The 23,244-nt window shown below is 42.9% G+C and overlaps 1 protein-coding gene across 1 annotated transcript in view; it reads right to left on the bottom strand.

Moving 5' to 3' along the window:
- The window catches only part of LOC137327209 (cilia- and flagella-associated protein 47-like), a 602,936-nt gene that overhangs the window by 61,147 nt on the left and 518,545 nt on the right, over window positions 1–23,244 (bottom strand). Inside the window, exons 57-58 of the mRNA XM_067992778.1 lie at window positions 14,774–14,930; window positions 9,075–9,170 (exon numbers count right to left, since the gene is read on the bottom strand). Of these exons, the coding sequence (XP_067848879.1) occupies window positions 9,075–9,170; window positions 14,774–14,930 (253 nt within the window). The remainder of the gene's footprint in view (window positions 1–9,074; window positions 9,171–14,773; window positions 14,931–23,244) is intronic.

The raw sequence follows: 23,244 nt of genomic DNA, 5'->3' as shown, positions 1-23,244 counted from the left end.
CTAAGTTATAATTTGACACCCATTAGATTTTTTAAAAAACTAAATGGGCATTAAGTATTATTACTTCATCGGCAGATTTTTATCATCACAAAATCATTTTAGGTATCGATTCTTGAAGACGTTTTAGAGTGTTCTTTTATTGTGTCAGAATGACAAAGGCTCTGAAAAAGGTCAGAAATGTTTAATCCAGTTTATTACATTCACTGAGTTCTGTTGTACGTTTTGATAAGATAGTGGTTTCATGCACTTCAATTCTAGACATCTGAATAAAAGAGGTAAAGGTCTCTTCCTACTGTTATCTTCTAACTGGCCTGCAGGAAAGGACTGTGGGCTTTGCAGCCATTGTTTGATTCCCACAAATGCAGATATGTGGCCATCAGGCTCCTGCCAACGAGCCCAGCACCTTCATGAACCACAAAGAGTTTCAGTCCCTTAGTGCCCAGCTGGTATGTGACCAGCTGGCAGTGGTTCATGTAGGTGTGTGCCCGCTTTCCAGGCAGTTCTCACGATGCCTACATTCTGTGGCAGACCAGCATTCCCCCTCTCTTTGACCGAGGCTAGCTGCGAGGAGACAAGCAATAGCCCCTCCAGTCATGTCTGACGATCCCACTCTGAAACCTATGGACATCTGTTCCCTACAGTATGGCTCTGAAAGAGTGTCAATGATAGTGGTGGTGTGTTGCCACCTGCATAACTGCCATGTACATTAGGGTGAGGTACTGATGCCGACAGATGAAGAGGACCATCCATCCTATGAAGAGGACTATTCTGATGAGCTGGAGGAAGCAGCTGCAGCAGCAGGTCTCCAATATCAGCCTGCAGCCAGAGCTGTACTCCAGCAACTCACTAAACATTGCTTCTTCTAACCTACTCCTTCCCCCAACCTCCTTCCCCCAACCACCTACCCCCCTCCCGCCCCACCATTTCCTGTCCCAATCACCATATGAACTAGTCCGTCAGAACCAAATTCTGATGAATGATCGACAACTGAAATGTTAACTCATGGTTCTCTCCATAAATGCTGACTGACCTGCTGAGTGTTTCCAGCAGTTTCTGTATTCTATTAGAAATCTTGTTCTGCATTCTTCCAATGATTTAGTTGGTGTGGTACTGAAGCAAAATTCTTGGTTCGATCCTTGGTGCATGCTGCAGACCTGCAAATTGGGGAGTTAGCGCTTCCACTTGCTCCACCATTATTTCCTCAGGTTGTATACCTGTATTATTCACACTCACCATCCTGAGCAGAAACCTAATTATTCTAGCATAGTAATGTGGGATTTTAATAGACTCATTGACATTTCCAGTGTGTGGGCAGACATTATGTTCATTATAATCAGACATTAAAGAAAAGCATTCCTTCCAGGAATGTCCACCTTGAAGAAGTTCTGCTCTTCTCTCCGACGGGATTTCTGTTTGTCTCTTTTACCTTGTTCACCTTCATTGCTTTCTGTTTCCCTTCTCGTGTTTGATCAGGTATCTACTAAAACGTGCTTTCACAGCCACATCTCTTTCCTCAGCAACTGTCTCTGGCCCTGACTTATTCCACATGGATTCCAACAAAATCTTCGACTTCTTCCAGTTCTGATGAAAGGTCATCAACCTGAAACGTCAACTGTTTCTTTCTCCACAGATGCTCCCCTGACTTGCTGAGTATTTCCAGCATTTTCTGTTCTTATTAGAGGAAAGCAGTTTGAAGTTCTAACTTAAGATACAGGGCAAAAAAGTTGTAATGTATTTTTAAAAGTATATTTTAGTCAGGATTTTCCACTCTGGCAGAAATCTGTCACAAATTTGGATGGAACATAGGAACATAGCAACATAGGAACAGGGGTAGGCCATTTAGCCCCTCAAGCCTGTTCCACCATTCAATGAGATCATGGCTGATCTGTGACCTAACTCCATATACCTGCCTCAGCCCCATTTCCCTTAATACCTTTGGTTAACAAAAGTCTATCAATCTCAGATTTAAAATTTACAATTGAGCTAGCATCAACTGCCGTTTGCTGAAGAGAGTTTTAAACTTCTACCACCCTTTGCGTGTAGATGAGCGGCAGGCCTTGTTCCAGCTCCATGGCTGTACCTCTAAGTGCGGCCAATTTTCTGGGTCAGGATAATTTGAAATTTTTTTCAGTCAGCTCCCTGTGGGATTCTTGCCTCTTTGGGGAGCCCATCTTGGTGGGAGGGGAGGAAAATGGCTGCAGCAGGCATCGGGCAGCCGAGGCAGTGTAGTAAGGCTAATGGCCTCTTAGCCTGTCCAGGAGAAAACATTATTTCCCTACATTTTTTTACAAAAATTTCACCATGACCAATTCAATCACTGATTTCACAATACAAGGCAATCTTTTAAATATTTTAATCTCCATTCAATGCCACAGCAGCCTGAATGACACAAATTGATCAGCATTCCTCACACCCAGCATTGCAGTGGTGCAACGACAGGAAAAATGTTGTGTGGCATATTCTCATTATTTGTATACCTTATCAACATGCCAGCCCATATTAGAACAAATGTATTCTATTATCCATTATCAATTCAGGCAGAATGACCCGGAAGTGGCAGGGTGCAGAAAGCCATCAGAACAGTTCCCCATCCAATTTTCTGCCCCCACCATAATGTTTAAAGGTGAACTTTCTGACCAGTGGATTGCCATTGCCACTGGAACTCGGGGACCAGAACCAAAAAATTAAAAGAGAGGACTACTCTTGTGCCCCTATAAAAGCATGCTCCACCAATTATTTTCTTCAGGTTGTAAACCTGAATTATTCATGCCCGCCATTGTGAATGGGGGGACCAGCATAATTCCAGTGAAAAATCTCAGCTGTTTTCGGCTATTTAGAGCATTTGTTCTATATTTATTAGCTTCCATTTAGGATATAAATTTCTTTTTCATTTTACAGCTAAGATTTAGTTTATTAATATATTTTGGAAAGGTCATCATGGGAAATAACATGAAATCAACGTGTGAGGGGCATAAATCCTGCCATACTCTGGTCCTAACACTTTAGTGCGTGAATGGCAAAATTTAGTCTTTGAAGTCTAAGTTCACACATGAAGGTAGGCCATTTAGCTCAAGTACCAGAAATTTGTTGGTACCTGTGGAACACTGAACATGATTCACAACTTTCACGAAATGGGAGAAAATTGCTCCAGGGAAGAAATCCTATTCAATGAAAAAGAGCACACAAGGGCAAATTTTCCTTTGGGAATCTACGTTGGTTCAGGCCAGCCTGGAGCATTAATGGGGTGGGGAGGCCAACCACTGAATCTCCAGCCCAAAAAAGTGCCTTGAAGATTTTTCTTCTCCCACAGCCAGACTTTTCTGTCTGCCAAATTCTTACATAGCTGTATGCGATTAATGGCATGGGGAAGGGGGGGGGGGGGGGGGAGGCGGGGGGCGGGCATGGTTTGCTGCAGGGCCCGTTTCCTTCCCCTGTGGCCTAGCTGCTGCCAGCAGAAAAGAATGCCTCATTGGAAGAGGCATTCAGGTCTAGCTAGATGCACTGCAGACCTGAAGGCCACAGGGGACTTGGAGCATGCTGTAAAGTATTTTTTAAAGTGTATTTAAGTGTACTTTAAGCATATTTAAGAATTTTTGAAAGTTAATTTAGATATTTTAACATTTCTTTCAGTATTTTCGAAGTCTATATTTTAAGTATATAAGTTTTTTAAGTTTCATCTTGCAGACTGTGCTTCAGGAAGCTATGGAATTCCCTGCCCACTGGCACACACGCATGCCTGTCTGCAGATCCAGGCAAGGCTGTCCGCAATGCATGAGATAACTGTGCTTCCCTCATGAAATAATAACTGAGTTGTGCTGATAACTGCAGGCACAGTTGATAAGAAAGATTTTCATCTGACTAAAATCCAAGTCCATTGCCAAACGTGTCCTGGCAACATGATCACCCTCTGGCAACAAGATGAACTCAATCACCTGCTGTCATGTAGCTCTCCTCAATAACTACCAGGCTTCCATTTGTAGATCATTCTGCTATTCCTTCATGCAGGCATTCCACAAAAATCCTATCAGTGTCAAGAACGCTTCCTTAAAAAAAATTCTGACAACCTTTGCACAGTTTAAGACCACCTTGCTTTTCCTTGGTGCCTACTATTGTGTGATCTTTCAATTCTAACCTCCAACTTCTCCCACAGTCGTTGGAGGATCTGAGATGGCTACCTGATGATTTGCAGCAGGAGCCTTGAGGTGGTAACTTCATTGGCTTTGGTTTTGGGCTATTTTCTCTTTAAGAAGCAAGTAGAGTGAATGAAGGCACATTGCGTGCCATGATATGGAATGGAATCATGGTTTCAGAAGGCATTCCTTAATGGGGGTGAGAACGGGTGCTATCAATGAAATCCATATCATGTGAGTCTTCCACTGCTTCTCTACTTGTTCAGCTGTGAGCAAAGGAACGCGTGCAGGAGAAGGAGCATAAGAACATAAAAATAGGAGCACGAGTAGGCCATGTGGCCCCTCGAGCCATCTCCGCCATTCAGTTAGATCACAGCTGATCTTCAACCTCAACTCCAGTTTCCTGCCCGATCCCCATATCCCTTGATTCCCCTAGATTCCAAAAATATATCTATCTCAGCCTTGAACATATTCTTTGACTCAGCACTCCCAGCCCTCTGGGATAGAGAATTCCAAAGATTCACAACCCTCTGCGTAAAGAAATTCCTCCTCAACTCAGTCATAAATGGCTGACCCCTTATCCTGAGACTATGCTCCCTAGTTCTAGACTCTCCAGCCATGGGAAACAACCTCTCAGCATCTACCCGTCAAGCCCCCTCAGAATCTTGTATGTTTCAATGAGATCGCCTCTCATTCTTCTAAACTCCAGAAAGTATAGGCTCATTCTACTCAATCGCTCCTCATAGGACAACCCTCTCATCCCAGGAATCAATCTAGTAAACCTTCATTGCACCGCCTCTAAGGCAAATATATCCTTCCTTAGATACGGAGATCAAAGCTATACACAGTACTCCAGGTGAGGTCTCACCAAAACCCTGTACAATTGCAGTAAGGCTTCTTTACTCTTGTGCTCCAACCACCTTGCAATAAAGGTCAACATGCCATTTGCCTTCCTAATTGCTTGCTGTACCTGCATGCTAACATTTTGTGTTTTTTGTGTGAGGACATCCAAATCTCTCTGAAAGCCAACATTTTATAGCTTCTCACCATTTAAAAAATATTCCGTTTTTCTGTTCTTCCTACCAAAGTGAATAACCTCACATTTCCCCACATTATACTCCATCTGCCACCTTCTTGCCCACTCACTTAACTTGTCTATATCCCGTTGCAGACTTTTTGTGTCCTCCTCACAGCTTACTTTCCCACATAGCTTTGTATCCTCAGCAAATTTGGATACATTACACTCGGTCCCTTCATCTAAGTCATTAATATAGATTGTAAATAGCCGAGGCCCAAGCACTGACTTGCGGCACTCCACTAGTTACAGCCTGCCAACCTGCAAATCATCCATTTATCCCTACTCTGTTTTCTGTCCGTTAACCAATCCTCTATCCATGCTAATATATTACTCCCAACCCCATGAGCCCTTATCTTGTGGCACCTTATCAAATGCCTTTTGAAAATCCAAATATGCTACATCCACTGGTTCCCCTTTATCTACCCTGCTACTTATATCCTCAAAAAACTCCAGTAAATTTGTCAAACATGATTTCCCTTTCATAAAACCATGCTGACTCTGCCTAATCATATTATGATTTTCTAAGTGCCTTGTTACCACTTCCTTGATAATGGATTCCAGCATTTTTCCGACAACTGATGTCAGGCTAACCTAGCCTGCAGTCCCCCATTTTCTCTCTCCCTCCTAGGGAGTGGGTGTGAAGGGTATTGTGTGACCTTCTGCACATTGCTGGTAAGCTGCAGCTGGTGTTTAATGCAATCAAGGCAAGGTGGCTGCAACTGGGAAAGATGCAGTGCATTGCTGCAAGTTATGATAGCCTCCTGTTATCTTGACTATACTGGAGAAGTCATGAATTTCTTTCAGAATTGAAGCCATGCGGGTTTTGCTAGAGATGGTACTTACTGCCAAGACCACCTCCTTCCATGGGCCTGCATTTGTGGGCTTCCTTTCCTCATGGTCAAAAAGCTGGGTCACCCTTTGCCAGATTACAGACAGTAATACCTCAACTGAAAAGTCAACTAAATTTGTGGTATCAATGCCCTAAAGAAGCACCAGTGACTCAGACACTGCAGCAAGTCACATTGGTGCCTTGATCCTTTCAACCATTGGAACAGCGCTGGATTTTCCTCCTCTCCAGAGACAGAGGGGGCAAAATTGGATAGGGGCCGTTTTTGGGCGTATGTAGCATGATGTGCTATTACCCCGCGCCCAATGACCCCTGCGCAGGCAGGGCGCAAGTTTCAGCCCACCCGAGGACTCACCTGCAATCAGCGTTCCATTCCAGGCCTTGCACTTGGAATCAATGCAATTTGCACTTTCCACCACCAGGGGGAGCTCAATCTCAAAGGGAGGATGTTTCTTAGAAATCTCTTAAAGGTAGCTGGTACCTGTTATTTGCTGAAAATAACAGTCCACTGTCTCCACAGAGATCAGACATCGCACACATAAAACACAGATGCAGGTCCCATCCCTATGTTTACACACTGATGAGTTGTGTTAAAACATTGAATAAAGGTTGCACACTGCTAAATCCCACATTCTCCAATCCGCACACCAGACCTCACCAATCTGAGTTGGTACCAGGCCTGCGAGAGTGCATGCACCAAGGTTCTCTACTGATGCACTGGAGACCTTGGTGCAAGAGGTGGACAGAAGGAGGGACATCCTATAACTGCAGGGGGTGTGGGGGGCAGAGGCAAAAGGCCCTCCAGACATATATCCAAAAGGCAGTGGGAGGCAACAGGGAATGAAATCAATGCCAGGCGCACAGCATCATGAACATGGATGCAGTGCAGGAAGAAGTTCAATGCTTTGACAAGAGTGGTCAAGTGAGTGAGGTCAACCATCAAGTGGCATCTTCTACCAACTTCACCACGCACTACACCCCCCCCATCACCCACATACCAACAAACTCTTTCCATCAATACTCAACTCTTCCAACCAGATGCTTCCTCTCACCCTTACACATTACCACTGTTGCAAGCTGCCCACCCACAACTCACAGGCCACACACACTGGCAGCTATTCAACCATGACAGTCACATCACCCAGACACACGTCCCACTTTCTTGCAGGAGAAGGCGGTGCATATCAAAAGGAGCAAGTGGCAGTGGCATTTAGCCTCTCGAGCCTGTTCTGCCATTCAATGAGATCATGGTGGACCTATGAACTAACTCCATATACCTGCCTTAGCCCCTTATCCCTTAATTCCCTTGGTTCATATAAATCTATCAATCTCAGATTTAAAATTCACAAGTGAGCTAACATTAACTGCCGTCTGCAGAAAAGCGTTCCAAACGTCTCCCACCCTTTGCGTGTGGAAGCACTTCCGAACTTCACTCCTGCATGCTCTGGCTCTAATTGCTAGGCTATGTCCCCACGTCCTAGTATTCAAGTGTAGGAGACCTCCAAAAACAGTTACAAATGTCTCGGCAGCCAGAAGCAATAATCCAGCCACTAACCTGTAAACCCTGCATGGTCCCTTTAAATAGCATTGGTAGGGTTAGGGTTAGGGTAACCCTAACCCTAATCCTCCAGGCACCCTAAGACATGTTCAAATGGTCGGGGTTAAGACTGTGTTGAGTTGGGCGTTAGACACCATTTTGGGACTTATCGCTTTAAATCAGCATTGCACACTGATTGAAGCCATTTTCTCCCTACTTTACATGATTCCAGCGTTCGTTACCTGCGCCAACTCCTATACTAAGATGGCGTCCGGCGCACGTCACCCTGGAAACGTCCGTGCGCATCCAAGACGCCATCTTGGATGTCGGAGAGTCCGTGTAGCGCTGAAACAATGGGCTCTACAAGGCCCAATTTAGCGCCCGGTTTGTCTATAATAGGGTGCTAATAACACAGAGTGTTCGCTGTGAATATGTGATGAAGGTGCACTGAAGAAAATTGTGCTGTTCTCAATGGAGTTACACTGGTGGACAGAGTGCAGTTTCCACCACAAAGGAAAAACTAGCCCCAAAACATCAAAGATAGTGACCAAATTTTCCCTGCATAATATTTTTCTCTTTAGTTTCTGTCCGATATCCTACTTAAGTCTATATATGCGCATTTGTGAGAATAATAAACATGGAAGCAATTAAACTATTCACATATTTTTGTTGCTATTATTTCATTCATATGTATCCAGGAAATATTTTGTCACAGTTATATTAAACTTTTATAAGCCACCTTTTGTTTGGGGTTTCCATAGAAATGGGGGGTCTGGTAATTTCCAAGGCCTTGTCTGGCCATGGAAAAACATGATGTGGAGATGCCGGTGATGAACTGGGGTGTACAAATGTAAGGAATCTTACAACACCAGGTTATAGTCCAACAGTTTTATTTGAAAATCACAAGCTTTCGGAGGCTCTCTCCTTCGTCAGGTGAGTGTTCTCACTCACCTGACGAAGGAGAGAGCCTCCGAAAGCTTGTGATTTTCAAATAAAACTGTTGGACTATAACCTGGTGTTGTAAGACTCCTTACACATGGAAAAACAGACATTTAATGTACTGTAGTCATGCAATGGTGAATGTATGCTGTATGTACTCCAATTTACGTAGGGCTTTGAGAAGTGCAACAACAAGACCACAAATAAAATACATTATAACCAAAATCTGTACTCAATAATACAAATAAATAAAGTGACAGTGACAGATGTAATACAAAGCTAGACTCAAAAAATATTTTAAAATAACTTAATTAGCAGAATGGTTTGTTCTGTGACTTTTGAGTCATGTTATATAGCTCCCAGTAGCTTGAACACTCTATATCTGCATAGCATGCAAATTTTCAACATGAGAAAGATAATAATGACACACAATAAATAGACATATAATTAAATAATCATTTCCGATACCATGTATGCAAAATGTGTAGGATGTGAAAACTGTAATGTTGTACTCTATTGTTAGAAGACTTGGCAAATTACTACCTTGTTTTTGCTTCAGTGGAATGCAGAAAACAGGTTCTTTGTTGATGGATTGTAGCAGGTCTGAAGGAGTGTGATGGCTCCTGACTTGTTCATTACCTGAACAAATGAAGATTAAAAGATTAAAATACTTTTACAATTCACTACCATATCAAAGGAAAGAATCGATGACACAAATGTATTTTTTCTAACACATCACTTCAAAATGAGCTTCAAATTAACATATGGTGGAACATTTCACAATGAAAGTGTTAATTCTAGATATATCGCTATATTTAGTATTAAAACTAGATATGCAATAATAAAACACTTAACCAAAATCATTTTAATAGTGTTATTTTGATTCAGTGACCTTGGCAAACTAAAGACAAACAAAACTGAGCTAACACCTTAAACTTGTTATATTCATATTAAACAATAAAAATAATTCCTAGTTCATAGTTTGCCTTAGTTTCTTCAAGGACTGCTGCTAGCTCTTAACTGCATTTACTCTAGGCAGTACTAACAAAAATCCAAATATACTGCAATGGTATTTGGAGGAATCAATATGAATCAGAGTTGGTTTGGTTTAAAGTTATTTGTTACAGTAGATTCAGAATGAAATTGTAATAGTAACTAATTTCAATCTTCTGCATGATTGTGAGTTTAGTAGCTCTTTCCAAGGCTTTCCATGTTGTTTATTACTGTTATCACAAGAAATTTCCATAATGAGAGACAGTGGAAGGCAAAGAGAAACTACAAAACTAAATTATCAACAAGACAGGAAGCACTGTTGGATCTAGTAATGGAAAATGAACCAAAACAGATAAAAGAAGTAAGCGTTGGGGAACATCTAGGCAATAGCGATCACAACATAATAAGGTTTAACATAAAGATTGAAAAGGACATAAGTAAGGCAAAGACCAAAGTAATAAATTGGATAAAAAGCTGATTTTAAGGGGATGAGAATGGAACTAGGGAAAATAAACTGGAAAAATTTACTGACAAACAAAGAAATAGAACAGCAGTGGGAAATATTTAAAACGGTGACCAAGAGAGTCCAGGAGAAATATATCCCACCAAAAAGCAAGAACAAACTAGCCAGTAATGATAAACCATGGATGAATAAAGAAATAAGGGCAAAATTGAAACTAAAAAAAGGCATACACTAAGTACATAGACAACAAAGGAGAGGATGACAAAAGGGAATAGCAAAGGTTAGGAAAGAAGTCAAAAACAATTAGGACAGCAAAGAGTAACTATGAAATTAAGCTATCAAGGAATATAAAAAGAAATAGCAAAGTATTCTATAGACACATAAATAACAAAAGAAAAAAATCAAGATAGGGAAAGAGCCACTAAGGGATACACATGATAAACTCACAGGTAATGATAGTGAAATAGCAGAAATATTAAATAATTACTTTGCCTCAGTATTTACCAGGGAGACTAACATGATGGACATGACATTAGACGAAGGGATCAAAAAAGATATAAAGATATTTAAGATAGAAAGGGGAGAGATAATTGATAAACTAATCAAACTTAGAGAGGATAAAACCCCTGCTCCGAATGGATTGCATCCACGCATATTAAACGAAGTTAGGGAAGAGATAGCAGAGGCACTATTACATATATATATAAATTCATTAAGAAAGGGAATAGTGCCAGAGGACTGGTGGACAGCTAATGTGATTCCTATATTTAAAAAGGGAGATAGAACAAATCCAGGGAACTATAGATCAATTAGCTTAACATCTGTGGTAGGAAAGATAATGGAATCCTTGTTCAAAGATGCAATAGAAAAACATCTAGAAACTGAAAATATAAGAAAGAATAGTCAGCATGAATTTCAAAAGGAAAGGTCATGTTTGACCAACCTTATTGAATTCTTTGAAGAAGTAACAGAAAGGATAGACAAGGGTAATGCAGTAGATATAATAGATTTGGATTTTCAAAAGGCCTTTGATAAGGTACCGCATAGTAGACTCATGACTAAGCCCAGAGAAAGTAGCAGAATGGATAGAAAGCTGGCTACAAAACAGAAAAGGTAGATTGGAAAATTAGATTAAAAGGTATGACGGTAGATAAGCAATGGCAGACATTTAAAGAAATATTTCAGAATTCTCAACGAATATAAATTCCATTGAGAAATAAAAACTCCGCTGGAAAAGTGATCCATCCGTGGCTAACTAAAGAAGTTAAAGATAGTATTAGATTAAAAGAAAAGGCTTATAATGTTGCGAAGAATAATAGTAAGCCTGAGCATTGGGAGAGTTTTAGAAACCAGCAAAGGATGACCAAAAGATAGCTAAAAAGGGAGAAAATAGAATGAGAGTAAACAAGCAAGAAATATAAAAACAGACTGTGAGAGCTTCTACAAATATGTAAAAAAGGAAGAGAGTAGCAAAGGTAAACTTTGGTCCCTTAGAGGCTGGGACAGGAGAAATTATAATGGGAAATAAGGAAATGGCAGAGGCGTTAAACAAATATTTTGTATCTGTCTTCACAATAGAAGACACAAAAAGCATGCCAAAAATAATGGGAAACCAAGGAGCAAATGAGGGTGAGGAACTTAAAACATTTAATATCAGTGGAGAAGAAGTACTGGACAAACTAAAGGGACTGAAAGCCGACAAATCCCTTGGATGTGACGGCCTATGTCCTCGGGTTCTAAAAGAGGTGGCTACAGAGATATGTGAATGCATTAGTTGTGATCTTCCAAAATTCCCTAGATTCTAGAATGGTCCCAGCGGACTGGAAGGTAGCAAATATAACACCATTATTCAAGAAAAGAGGGAGAGAGAAAACACGGAACTACAGGCCAGTTAGCCTGACATCAGTCGTCAGGAAAATGCTGGAATCCATTATTCAGGAAGTAGTAACAGGGCACTTAGAAAATCATAATATGATTAGGCAGAGTCAACATGGTTTTATGAAAGGAAAATCATGTTTAACAAATTTGTTAGAGTTTTTTGAGGATGTAACTAGCAGGGTAGATAAAGGTGATCCAGTGCATGTAGTATATTTGGATTTCCAAAAGGCATTTGATAAGGTGCCACATAAAAGGTTGCTATGCAAGATAAAGGCTCACGGGGTTGGGGGTAATATATTAGCATGGATAGAGGATTGGTTAACGGACAAAACAGAGAATAGGAATAAACGGGTCATTTTCAGGTTGGTAGGCTGTATCTAGTGGAGTGCCGCAAGGATCGGTGCTTGAGCCTCAGCTATTTACAATCTATATTAATGACTTAGATGAAGGGACTGAGTGTAACGTATACAAATTTGTTGACGATACAAAGCTAGGTGGGAAAGTAAACTGTGAGGAGGACACAAAGAATCTGCAAAGGGATATTTTTTAAATGGTGAGAAACTATTAAATATTGGTGTTCAGAGAGATCTGGGTGTCCTCATACAAGAAACACAGAAAGTTAGCATGTAGGTACAGCAAGCAATTAGGAAGGCAAATGGCATTTTGGCCTTTATTGCAAGGGGGTTGGAGTACAAGAGTAAGGAAGTCTTGCTACAATTGTACAGGGCTTTGGTGAGATCACCATTGGAGTACTGCATACAGTTTTGGTCTCCTTATCTAAGGAAGGATATACTTGCCTTGGAGGTGGTGCAACGAACGGTCACTAGATCAATTCCTGGGATGAGAGGGTTGTTCTATGAGGAGAGATTAAATAGAATGGGCCTATACTCTCTAGAGCTTAGAAGAATGAGAGGTGATCACGTTAAAACTCATAAGATTCAGAGGGGACTTAACAGGGTAGATGCTGAGAGGCTGTTTCCCTGGCTGAAGAACCTAGAACTAGGGGGGCATAGTCTCAGGATAAGGCGTTGGCCATTTAAGACTGAGATGAGGAGGAATTTCTTCACTCAGAGGGTTGTGAATCTTTGGAATTCTCTACCCCAAAGGGCTGTGGATGTTGAGTCATTGAGTATTTTTAAGGTTGAGACAGATAGATTTTCGGACTCTAGAGATATGGGGATCGGGCAGGAAAGTGGAGTTGAGGCCAAAAATCAGCCATGATCTTATTGAATGGCGGAACAGGTTCGAGGGACCATATGGCCTACTCCTGCTCCTATTTCTTATGTTCTTAGAACAGAGAATAGGGGTTAAAGGTAGTTACTCAGACTGGCAAAAGGTGGGAAGTGGTGTTCCACAAGAATTGGTGCTGGGACCTCTGTCGTTCACGATTTACATAAACGATTTGGAATCGGAAGTACAATTTCAAAATTTGCGGACGACACCAATTTAGGGGGTATGGTTAATATCGAGGAGGACTGCGACAAAATGCAGGAAGACATTAATAAACTTGCAAAATGAATTTCAATAAAGATTAGTGAGAGGTATTACATTTTGGTAGGAAGAATAAGGAGGCCACACACTCCTTGGAAAATAAGAGTCTAAATGGGGTAGAAAAGCAAAGGGACCTGAGGGTTCAGATACACAAATCACTAAAAGTAGTGAGGCAGGTTAATAAGGCCATAAAAAAAGCAAAGCCCTCGGGTTCATTTCTAGAGGGATAGAATTGAAAAGCAGAGAAGTTACATTAAACTTGTATAGAACCTTGGTTAGACACACTTAAATTATTGTGAACAGTTCTGGTCTCCATATTATAAAAAATATAGAGGCACTGGAGAAGGTGCAAAAAAGATTTACCAGGATGATACCAGAACTGAGATGTTACAGCCAACAGGAAAGATTGAATAGGCTGGGGCTCCTTTCTCTAGAAAAGAGGAGACTGTGGGGTGATCTGATGGAGGTCTTTAAGGCAATGAAAGGGTTTGATAGGGTAGAGGTAGAGAAGATGTTTCCACTTGTGGGGGAGACCAGAATGAGGGATCATAAATATAAGATAGTCGCTAATAAATCCAATAGGGAATTCAGGAATTTACCAAGAGAGTGTTTGGAATGTGGAACTCACTACCACAAGGAGTAGTTGAGGCGACTAGCATAGATGCTAGATTTAAGGGGAAGCTAGACATATACATAAGGGAGAAATGAATAGGAGGATGTGCTGATAGGGTTAGATGAAGTGGGGGGGGGAGGAGGTTCGTTTGGAGCATAAAAACCAGCCTGGACCTGTTGGGCTGAATGGCCTGTTTCTGTGCTGTGCATTCTATGTAATTCTATGTAAAGTATTTTTATTAGCAATTTTCTTCTTGTGCCATCTCTTCTGAAGTCATTGACTGACTTGCTAGAGTATGGTTCCACGGGCACAACCTACCTTCAAGTACCTCACATAGGTAGCCTTTATTCAATTGGAACAATGAGATCCAGCATCACAATCAAGCCCAATTCTGTCCTCATTAAATGTCTTTAAAGGTTAACTTTTCAGAGGAGTTATTGGAAAGCAATCAAAGGTGGGAACCTTGGCTGATTTACTCCTCCCTAAACCAGAAATGCTGTGGTCAACTGTAGTGCCGTAACTGCTTCCCGAGCTAAAATCAACTAGCTCAGCATAGATTGTGGATTGAACCTGTAATCATCCTGGTATGAACTGCTCAGCTACTTACTGGATAAACTCAATAATCTGTCAGGGCAAGCCAATTAAAACATTTAAGAACGTGATAAATCTAATATTTAACGCGAGCATGTTTTGCTAACTATCATGCTTTAAAAATGTGCTCAGCTACTGAGCCGATAACTACTATAAAGTCATTCAACACTGATGAACATTCAAGTAGATAAATGATGAAACAATGTTCATCACCTGTCAGCACCACATCCACCAGAAGAAGCTCATTAGTGGGGTTCCCGAAAGGCACGATAACTGAGGCATGAGAGTTGACACATGCGGTGATACTAACAGGTTCCATCTGGTGGGGAAGCAAGCCTACTCCTGACAGATGAAATGTCCACTCTTGCAACTGTTGAAAGAATGGAAGGTAGTTAGCTACATCAGAAATCTGCAAATGTTTCTCTCAGCAATAACAGATAATTTACTTTCAACAAAAGTTTCAAAAAATCTGTAATTAGTAGTGCCTATTAATAGTCAACAAACAAGTATGCAGATTGGAAGTTACAACTCTATTTTTCCTTTTTTAAACAGAGTTGTTAGCAATTGGTTAATGAAATAAAAAGTGATTTGTGCACACAATTAGAGAATGAATTCAGCTTTTGTTTTCTCTTTTTGTTTATTAAAATCATAAAATAAAAAAATCACGCAAGATATTATTTTTTTTATTCGTTCACGGGATGTGGGCGTCGCTGGCGAGGCCAGCATTTATTGCCCATCCCTAATTGCCCTCGAGAAGGTGGTGGTGAGCCGCCTTCTTGAACCGCTGCAGTCCGTGTGGTGACGGTTCTCCCACAGTGCTGTTAGGAAGGGAGTTCCAGGATTTTGACCCAGCGACAATGAAGGAACGGTGATATATTTCCAAGTCGGGTTGGTGTGTGACTTGGAGGGGAACGTGCAGGTGGTGTTGTTCCCATGTGCCTGCTGCTCTTGTCCTTCTAGGTGGTAGAGGTCGCGGGTTTGGGAGGTGCTGTCGAAGAAGCCTTGGCGAGTTGCTGCAGTGCATCCTGTGGATGGTATACACTGCAGCCACAGTGCGCCGGTGGTGAAGGGAGTGAATGTTTAGGGTGGTGGATAGGGTGCCAATCAAGCGGGCTGCTTTATCTTGGATGGTGTCGAGCTTCTTGAGTGTTGTTGGAGCTGCACTCATCCAAGCAAGTGGAGAGTATTCCATCACACTCCTGACTTGTGCCTTGTAGATGGTGGAAAGGCTTTGGGGAGTCAGGAGGTGAGTCACTCGCCACAGAATACCCAGCCTCTGACCTGTTCTCGTAGCCACAGTATTTATATGGCTGGTCCAGTTAAGTTTCTGGTCAATGGTGACCCCCAGAATGTTGATTGTGGAGGATTCGGCGATGGTAATGCCGTTGAATGTCAAGGGAAGGTGGCTGGACTCTCTCTTTTTGGAGATGGTCATTGCCTGGCACTTATCTGGCGCGAATGTTACTTGCCACTTATGAGCCCAAGCCTGGATGTTGTCCAAGTCTTGCTGCATGCGGGCTCGGACTGCTTCATTATTTGAGGGGTTGCAAATGGAACTGAACACTGTGCAGTCATCAGCGAACATCTCCATTTCTGACCTTATGATGGAGGGAAGGTCATTGATGAAGCAGCTGAAGATGGTTGGGCCTAGGACACTGCCCTGAGGAACTCCTGCAGCAATGTCCTGGGGCTGAGATGATTGGCCTCCAACAACCACTACCATCTTCCTTTGTTGCAGGTATGACTCCAACCACTGGAGAGTTTTCCCCCTGATTCCCATTGACTTCAGTTTTACTCGGGCTCCTTGGTGCCACACTCGGTCAAATGCTGCCTTGATGTCAAGGGCAGTCACTCTCACCTCACCTCTGGAATTCAGCTCTTTTGTCCATGTTTGGACCAAGGCTGTAATGAGGTCTGGAGCCGAGTGGTCCTGGCGGAACCCAAACTGAGCATCGGTGAGCAGGTTATTGGTGAGTAAGTGACGCTTGATAGCACTGTCAACGACACCTTCCATCACTTTGCTGATGATTGAGAGTAGACTGATGGGGCGGTAATTGGCCGGATTGGATTTGTCCTGCTTTTTGTGGACAGGACATACCTGGGCAATTTTCCACATTGTCGGGTAGATGCCAGTGTTGTAACTGTACTGGAACAGCTTGGCTAGAGGTGCAGCTAGTTCTGGAGCACAGGTCTTCAGCACTACAGCTGGGATGTTGTCGGGGCCCATAGCCATTGCTGTATCCAGTGCACTCAGCCGTTTCTTGATATCACGTGGAGTGAATTGAATTGGCCGAAGACTGGCTTCCGTGATGGTGGGGATATCGGGAGGAGGCCGAGATGGATCATCCACTCGGCACTTCTGGCTGAAGATGGTTGCAAACGCTTCAGCCTTGTCTTTTGCACTCACGTGCTGAACTCCGCCATCATTAAGGATGGGGATGTTTGCAGGGTCTCCTCCTCCCGTTAGTTGTTCAATTGTCCACCACCATTCACGACTGGATGTGGCAGGACTGCAGAGCTTTGATCTGATCCGTTGGTTGTGGAATCGCTTAGCTCTGTCTATAGCATGTTGCTTCCGCTGTTTAGCACGCATGTCGTCCTGAGTTGTAGCTTCACCAGGTTGGCACCTCATTTTTAGGTATGCCTGGTGCTGCTCCTGGCATGCTCTTCTACACTCCTCATTGTACCAGGGTTGATCCCCTGGCTTGTTGGTAATGGTAGATATTATGTTAAAGCTTTAGCTTAAATGTTTTGATGAGGTGTACAAAAGGTGTTGCAATTTGATTTTTTTTTAAGACTTTCGTCTATGGTAGGATTGCCCAGGAAGTGCACTGGAACTGCACTTTCACTCACCAATGACCATACAAGGGTGGCCAAGGTAAGTCCAGGCGCTGTTCCAATGCACATCTTGTACCTCCTTACTTTTCATGTGCTTTTTACGTCATCACCTGGATGTCAGGGAAACTGAGTTATCCACAGGGGAAATTCTGAACCACTAAGCATCATTTTAACTCAAAATTACACTGGGAACTCATTGTCTGCCACAATGCGTTATGCTAATCTTGAAGGACAGTTCATTTAAAAGGACAATGCACCTGCATCTCTTGTCATCATGGGGTGTATGTGCTTATATGAGGGTAAACAAGTTTCTATGCCACTGATGTTCCTTTAGTATTTCCTGCAAAGCAAAAGGTCGTATATAACCAACAGAAAATTGCAAGTAGGGGAGGAACCAATACTGAAACCTCTGAGTCTGTATGAGGAGCAAGCTCTGCAGAGAATCGGCAGACGGACAAGAGACACTGTAAGAGATGGTGAGGTCAGAGCCGAGATGGCAAGAGAAGATTGGTGAAGGCAGGTAAAAGGTCATCATATGTTATGACAGCTTCACGTGCGTTTTCAAAGTACTGCACTGCTCTTATACTCATCCACTATTTCTTCAAAAGCAACTGACACTGGGGCAGATTTTCAACTTGCCACTGGGGCATAAAACTGGCAGTGCAGATTTCATAGAATGATACAGCTCAGAAGGAGGCCATTCAGCCCATCGTGCCTGTGCCAGCTCTAAGAACTATGCAATTAGTCCTATTCCCTTGCCCTTTCCTCAGAGCCGTGCAAATTTTTCCCCTTCAAGTATTTATTCAATTCCCTTTTGAAAGTTACTATAGAGTCTGCTTCCACCACCCTTTCAGGCAGGGCATTCCAGATCATAACCCGCTGCGTAAAAAAAATTCTCATCTCACCTCTGGTTCTTTTGCGAGTTACCTTAATTTGTGTCCTCTGGTTACTGACCTTTCTGCCACTGGAAACAATTCCTCCTTATTTACTCTATCAAAACCCTTCATGATTTTGAACACTTCTATTAAATCTCGCCTTAACCTTCTTTGCTCTAATAAGAATAACCCCAGCTTCTCTAGTCTCTCCATGTAACTGAAATCCCGCATCCCGGGTACCATTCTAGTGAATCTCCTCTGCACCTGCTCCAAGGCTTTGACACTTCCTGAAGTGTGGTGCTGAGAATTGGACTCAATACTCCAAATGAGGTCTAACCAGTGATTCATAAAGGTTTAGCATAACTTCCTTGCTTTTGTACTCTATGCCTCTGTTTATAAAGCCAAGGATCCCAAATGCTTTTTTAACAGCCTTCTCACTCTTCCTACCAAAATGCATCACTTCGCACTTCCCTGCGTTAAATTGCATCTGCCATGCGTCTGCCCATTTCACCCGTCTGTTTATGTCCTTCTGAAGTCTGTTATTATCCTCCTCACTGTTCACATTTTTTTTCATTCGTTCATGGGCTGTGGGTGTCGCTGGCGAGGCCAGCATTTATTGCCCATCACTAATTACCCTAGAGAAGGTGGTGGTGAGCCGCCACATTTCCGAGTTTTGTGTCATCTGCAAACTTTGAAATTTTGCCTTGTATACCCAAGTTCAGGTCAATAATATACATCAAAAAGAGCAGTGGTCCTAATACCGACCCTGGGGGACACCATTGTATACTTCCCTTCGGTCTGAATAACAACCGTTCACCACTACTCTCTGCCTTCTGTCTCTTAGCCAATTTTGTATCCACGCTGCCATTGCCCCTTTAATCCCATCGACTTCAATTCTGCTAACAAGTCTATTATGTGGTACTTTATCAAACACCTTTTCAAAGTCCATATACACATCATCATCCGCATTACCTTCATCAACCCTCTCCTTTACTTCATCAAAGAACTCAATCAAGTTAGTCAAACACGATTTGCCCTTAACAAATCCTTGCTGGCTGTCATTCATTAACCCATGTTTTTCCAAGTGACAATTAATTATGTCTCGGATTATTATCTTTAAAAGTTTCCCCATCAACGACATTAGGCTGACTGGCCTGTAGTTGTTGGGTTTATCCCTCTCTCCTTTTTTGAACAGGGTGTAACATTTGCAACCCTCCAGTCCTCTGGCACCACTCCCAAATCTAAGGAGGATTGGAAGATTATGGCCAGAGCCTCTGCAATTTCCACCCTTACTTCCCTCAGCAACCTAGAATGCATCCCATCTGTACCAGGTGACTTTTTTTACTTTGAGCGCTGCCAACCTTTTAAGTGAACCCTCTTTATCTATTTTTATCCTATTTAATTTCTCTACTACCTCCTCCTGTACTGTGACATTGGCAGCACCTTTGCAGCTGCAAAGTACTCACTTAGTACCTCAGCCATGCCCTCTGCTTCCTCAAGATGATCTCCTTTTTGGTCCCCAATGGCCCCACCCTTCCTTTGACTGCCTTTTCACTATTTACATATTTATAAAAGACTTTTGGGTTCCCTTTTATGTTCTCCACTAATCTATTCTCATACATTCTTTGCTCCTCTTATTTCCTTTCAGTGGAGAACCAAGCTGAATACAAAAGTACAGTTCTCCCCTGTACTTTTGTATTCAGCTTGGTTCTCTACTGAATTAGGAACCTAACATTTATCATAAGCCGGAAATACTCAGCAAGTTTGGTCGCCCATTATAGAAACTGCCTGACTTCCCGTTCCACGGAGGTTGGAGAAACAACTGCTCATGATGGACAGGTTTAGGGACAGATTGCAGGGGCTCAGTCTTCAAAAGAACAGTCACTTTGGAGCAGAGATCTCATGTGCAGGCAATGGAGATGGTTTCCATGGTTGAGATCATGAAGAAGTTGGAGAAGCCCACTCTGCACATCTGCAACACATTGCAGGAAGTCCTTCACAAAATAAAGTACACCCTGGAGTATGTGACTGCCCAGAAGGAGGTACTAAGGACAGTGGTGACTTCCAGAGTGACAGCTATCATTGCTTCAATAGACGTCTTGAGGGTGAACCTGAACGTTGCACTTTCACAGGGCTTCAAAGACCTACTAGCACCTCTGAAACTGTGCCCTGCGCTAATGGGCTGCAAAGAGTGGTCACAGATGTCACCAACTCTCCAAAGAGTGCCAATTAGTCTGCTTCCTTAAGGCCCACTCCTATGCTTACGCATGAGGGAGCTTCAGGCATGAGCCCAGTATCATTTAATACTGTAAAAGAATCACTGTGGAAAACTGATCCATCTGGGACAGCTGCTTCATTGGGATGAGATTTACCTCAGGCCTCCAAGGCTCCAAGTGAACCATTCCAGCCACTCAGTGGTAAACCTCTGGTCACTCAGGAAGCATCTCGTAGAGATAGCAGACTAAGAGCTCGAGCAAGTAAGCTAGCTGGCACAAGTAGTAGACACAGTGTTAACTAGTTCTAGATCGGGTGAATGGATTTTTTTGGCACTTCTTCTGAGTAAATATGGCTTCATCGCATAGAGTTCGGAGTTCATTTCTGTGTATGCTTGCAACTTTTGGGAATTAGATGATGGTAGGGGAAACATTTAATTTCTGTCCTAAAAAGGAAATAAGCAGAAGTCTTTGAGCGTGGTGGGGGAGAACAGGTGTGAAGTCGTTGTATTTGGTGTGTCAACTTTTGATCATTGAAAGCACTGAGTTATAAGTTGGATCCTCATTTCTTTGGCTACTGGCTGCCCTGTTCCATGTCTTTTCCTTTCTGTGCATCCTTCTCTCCTCCTCCCCCAATCATCTCATTCAGCTTCTGGAAGCAGTGAGTCTTTGTTCATTGGGATATTATATGGTGTGCAGCAAATTACAATAATTCTGGAGGCTGTCACTGGGCTGTATTGCAGGGCTGCACCAGACTTCAAAAATGGTCATAATATGCTCAATCACACATGTCGTAATGCCATGCCGCCCTCTGTCTATGGAAGTCTTACTGGAATCATAAGTCATGACTGCAGAGGATAGCCCTGATCACCAATCAACCATTTTGATGCAGGGCTTTGTGTCATCAGGGCTGGTATGATAGATTGGCGCACGATGAAAGTATCATGACAGCTTTGTGTGCAGTGGGCATTAACATGTAGGATAAAGTCATTTGCATCACATACATGCTGTACATTAATGGAATGAGAGCCTTTCTTATTTATGAAATTGAGGGGGTTCTCATATGAGGTTTTGAGTGCCATTTTGGATTCTGTCAATTGCTCCTTGCATCTATGGGAAACCTACTTCTGTAGAAATGGATAGCTCTCTCTTTGCTTTTCTGGTTCCATTGGTAAGGAAATAATGTGGACCACCGGCCTAAAGAGAGCATCAGCGAACTACTTCATTCATTAGGGAGCTGTTGCCTGACTAATGTGACAAAGATCACTAGATGCTGCCTAGAAAAATCTATTTGCCAAGAATTTCAAGGGACAACCCTGTAAAATGACCCAGCTCTCCAAGCCTATTGTGGTAACTAAGGACTTTTATGCCACGAATCAATCTAGTGGACCTCTTCTAAACCATTTCCAGGGTCTCAAAATCACCCATCATGTGAAGGGACCATAATTGGACATGGTATTCTAGATGAGGCTTAACTAAAGTCTTGTACAAAGACACCATAGCACTTTTTGTATTTTATTGGATCATCCAGAAATGGCCTAACAAGCACTCGGTTGTAAAATCTCGCTAAAAAAAGTCATAATAAGAATAAAAGCGGACAAACCACCCAGCATCGGACCACTAGTCACCGGACACGACAAAGGCAAACCAAGCCCAGTCGACCCTGCAAAGTCCTCCTCACGAACATCTGGGGACTTGTGCCAAAATTGGGAGAGCTGTCCCACAGACAAGTCAAGCAACAGCCTGACAGAGCCACACTCACAGAATCATACGTTTCAGCCAACGTCCCAGACTCTTCCATCACCATCCCTGGGTATGTCCTGTCCCACTGGCAGGACAGACCCACCAGAGGTGGCGGTACAGTGATATACAATCGGGAGGGAGTGACCCTGGGAGTCCTCAACATTGACTCTGGACCCCATGAAATCTCATGGCATCAGGTCAAACATGGACAAGGAAACCTCCTGCTGATTGCCACCTACTGTCCTCCCTCAGCTGATGAATCAGTCCTCCTCCATGTTGAGCACCACTTGGAGAAGGCACTGAGGGTAGCAAGGGCACAGAATGTACTCTGGGTGGGGGACTTCAATGTCCATCACCAAGAGTGGCTCGGCAGCACCACGACTGACCGAGCTGGCCGAGTCCTGAAGGACATAAATGCCAGACTGGGCCTGCGGCAGGTGGTGAGCGAACCAACATGAGGGAAAAACTTACTTGACCTCGTCCTCACCAATATACCTGTTGCAGATGCATCTGTCCATAACAGTATTGGTAGGAGTGATAACCGCACAGTCCTCGTGGAGATGAAGTCCTGTCTTCTCACTGATGACACCATCCACTGTGTTGTGTGGCACTATCACCGTGCTAAATGGGATAGATTCAGAACAGATCTAGCAGCTCAAAACTGGGCATCCATGAGGCGCTGTGGGCCATCAGCAGCAGCAGAATTATATTCCAGCACAATCTGTAACCTCATGGCCCAGCATATTCCTCACTCTACCATTACCAACAAGCCAGGGGATCAACCCTGGTTCAATGAGGAGTGTAGAAGAGCATGCAGCAGACGTACCAAAAAATGAGGTGCCTACCTGACGAAGCTACAACTCAGGACTACATGCATGCTAAACAGCAGAAGCAACATGCTATAGGCAGAGCTAAGCGATTCTACAACCAACGGATCCGATCAAAGCTCTGCAGTCCTGCCACATCCGGTCGTGAATGGTGGTGGTCAATTAAACAACTAACGGGAGGAGGAGGC

The sequence above is a fragment of the Heptranchias perlo genome, chromosome 11 (genome assembly GCF_035084215.1).
Source record: "Heptranchias perlo isolate sHepPer1 chromosome 11, sHepPer1.hap1, whole genome shotgun sequence".
In the NCBI taxonomy this organism is placed as follows: Eukaryota; Metazoa; Chordata; class Chondrichthyes; order Hexanchiformes; family Hexanchidae; genus Heptranchias; species Heptranchias perlo.
Note: the sequence above shows the minus strand (reverse complement) of the source record. Positions and strands in the feature narration are given on the sequence as shown.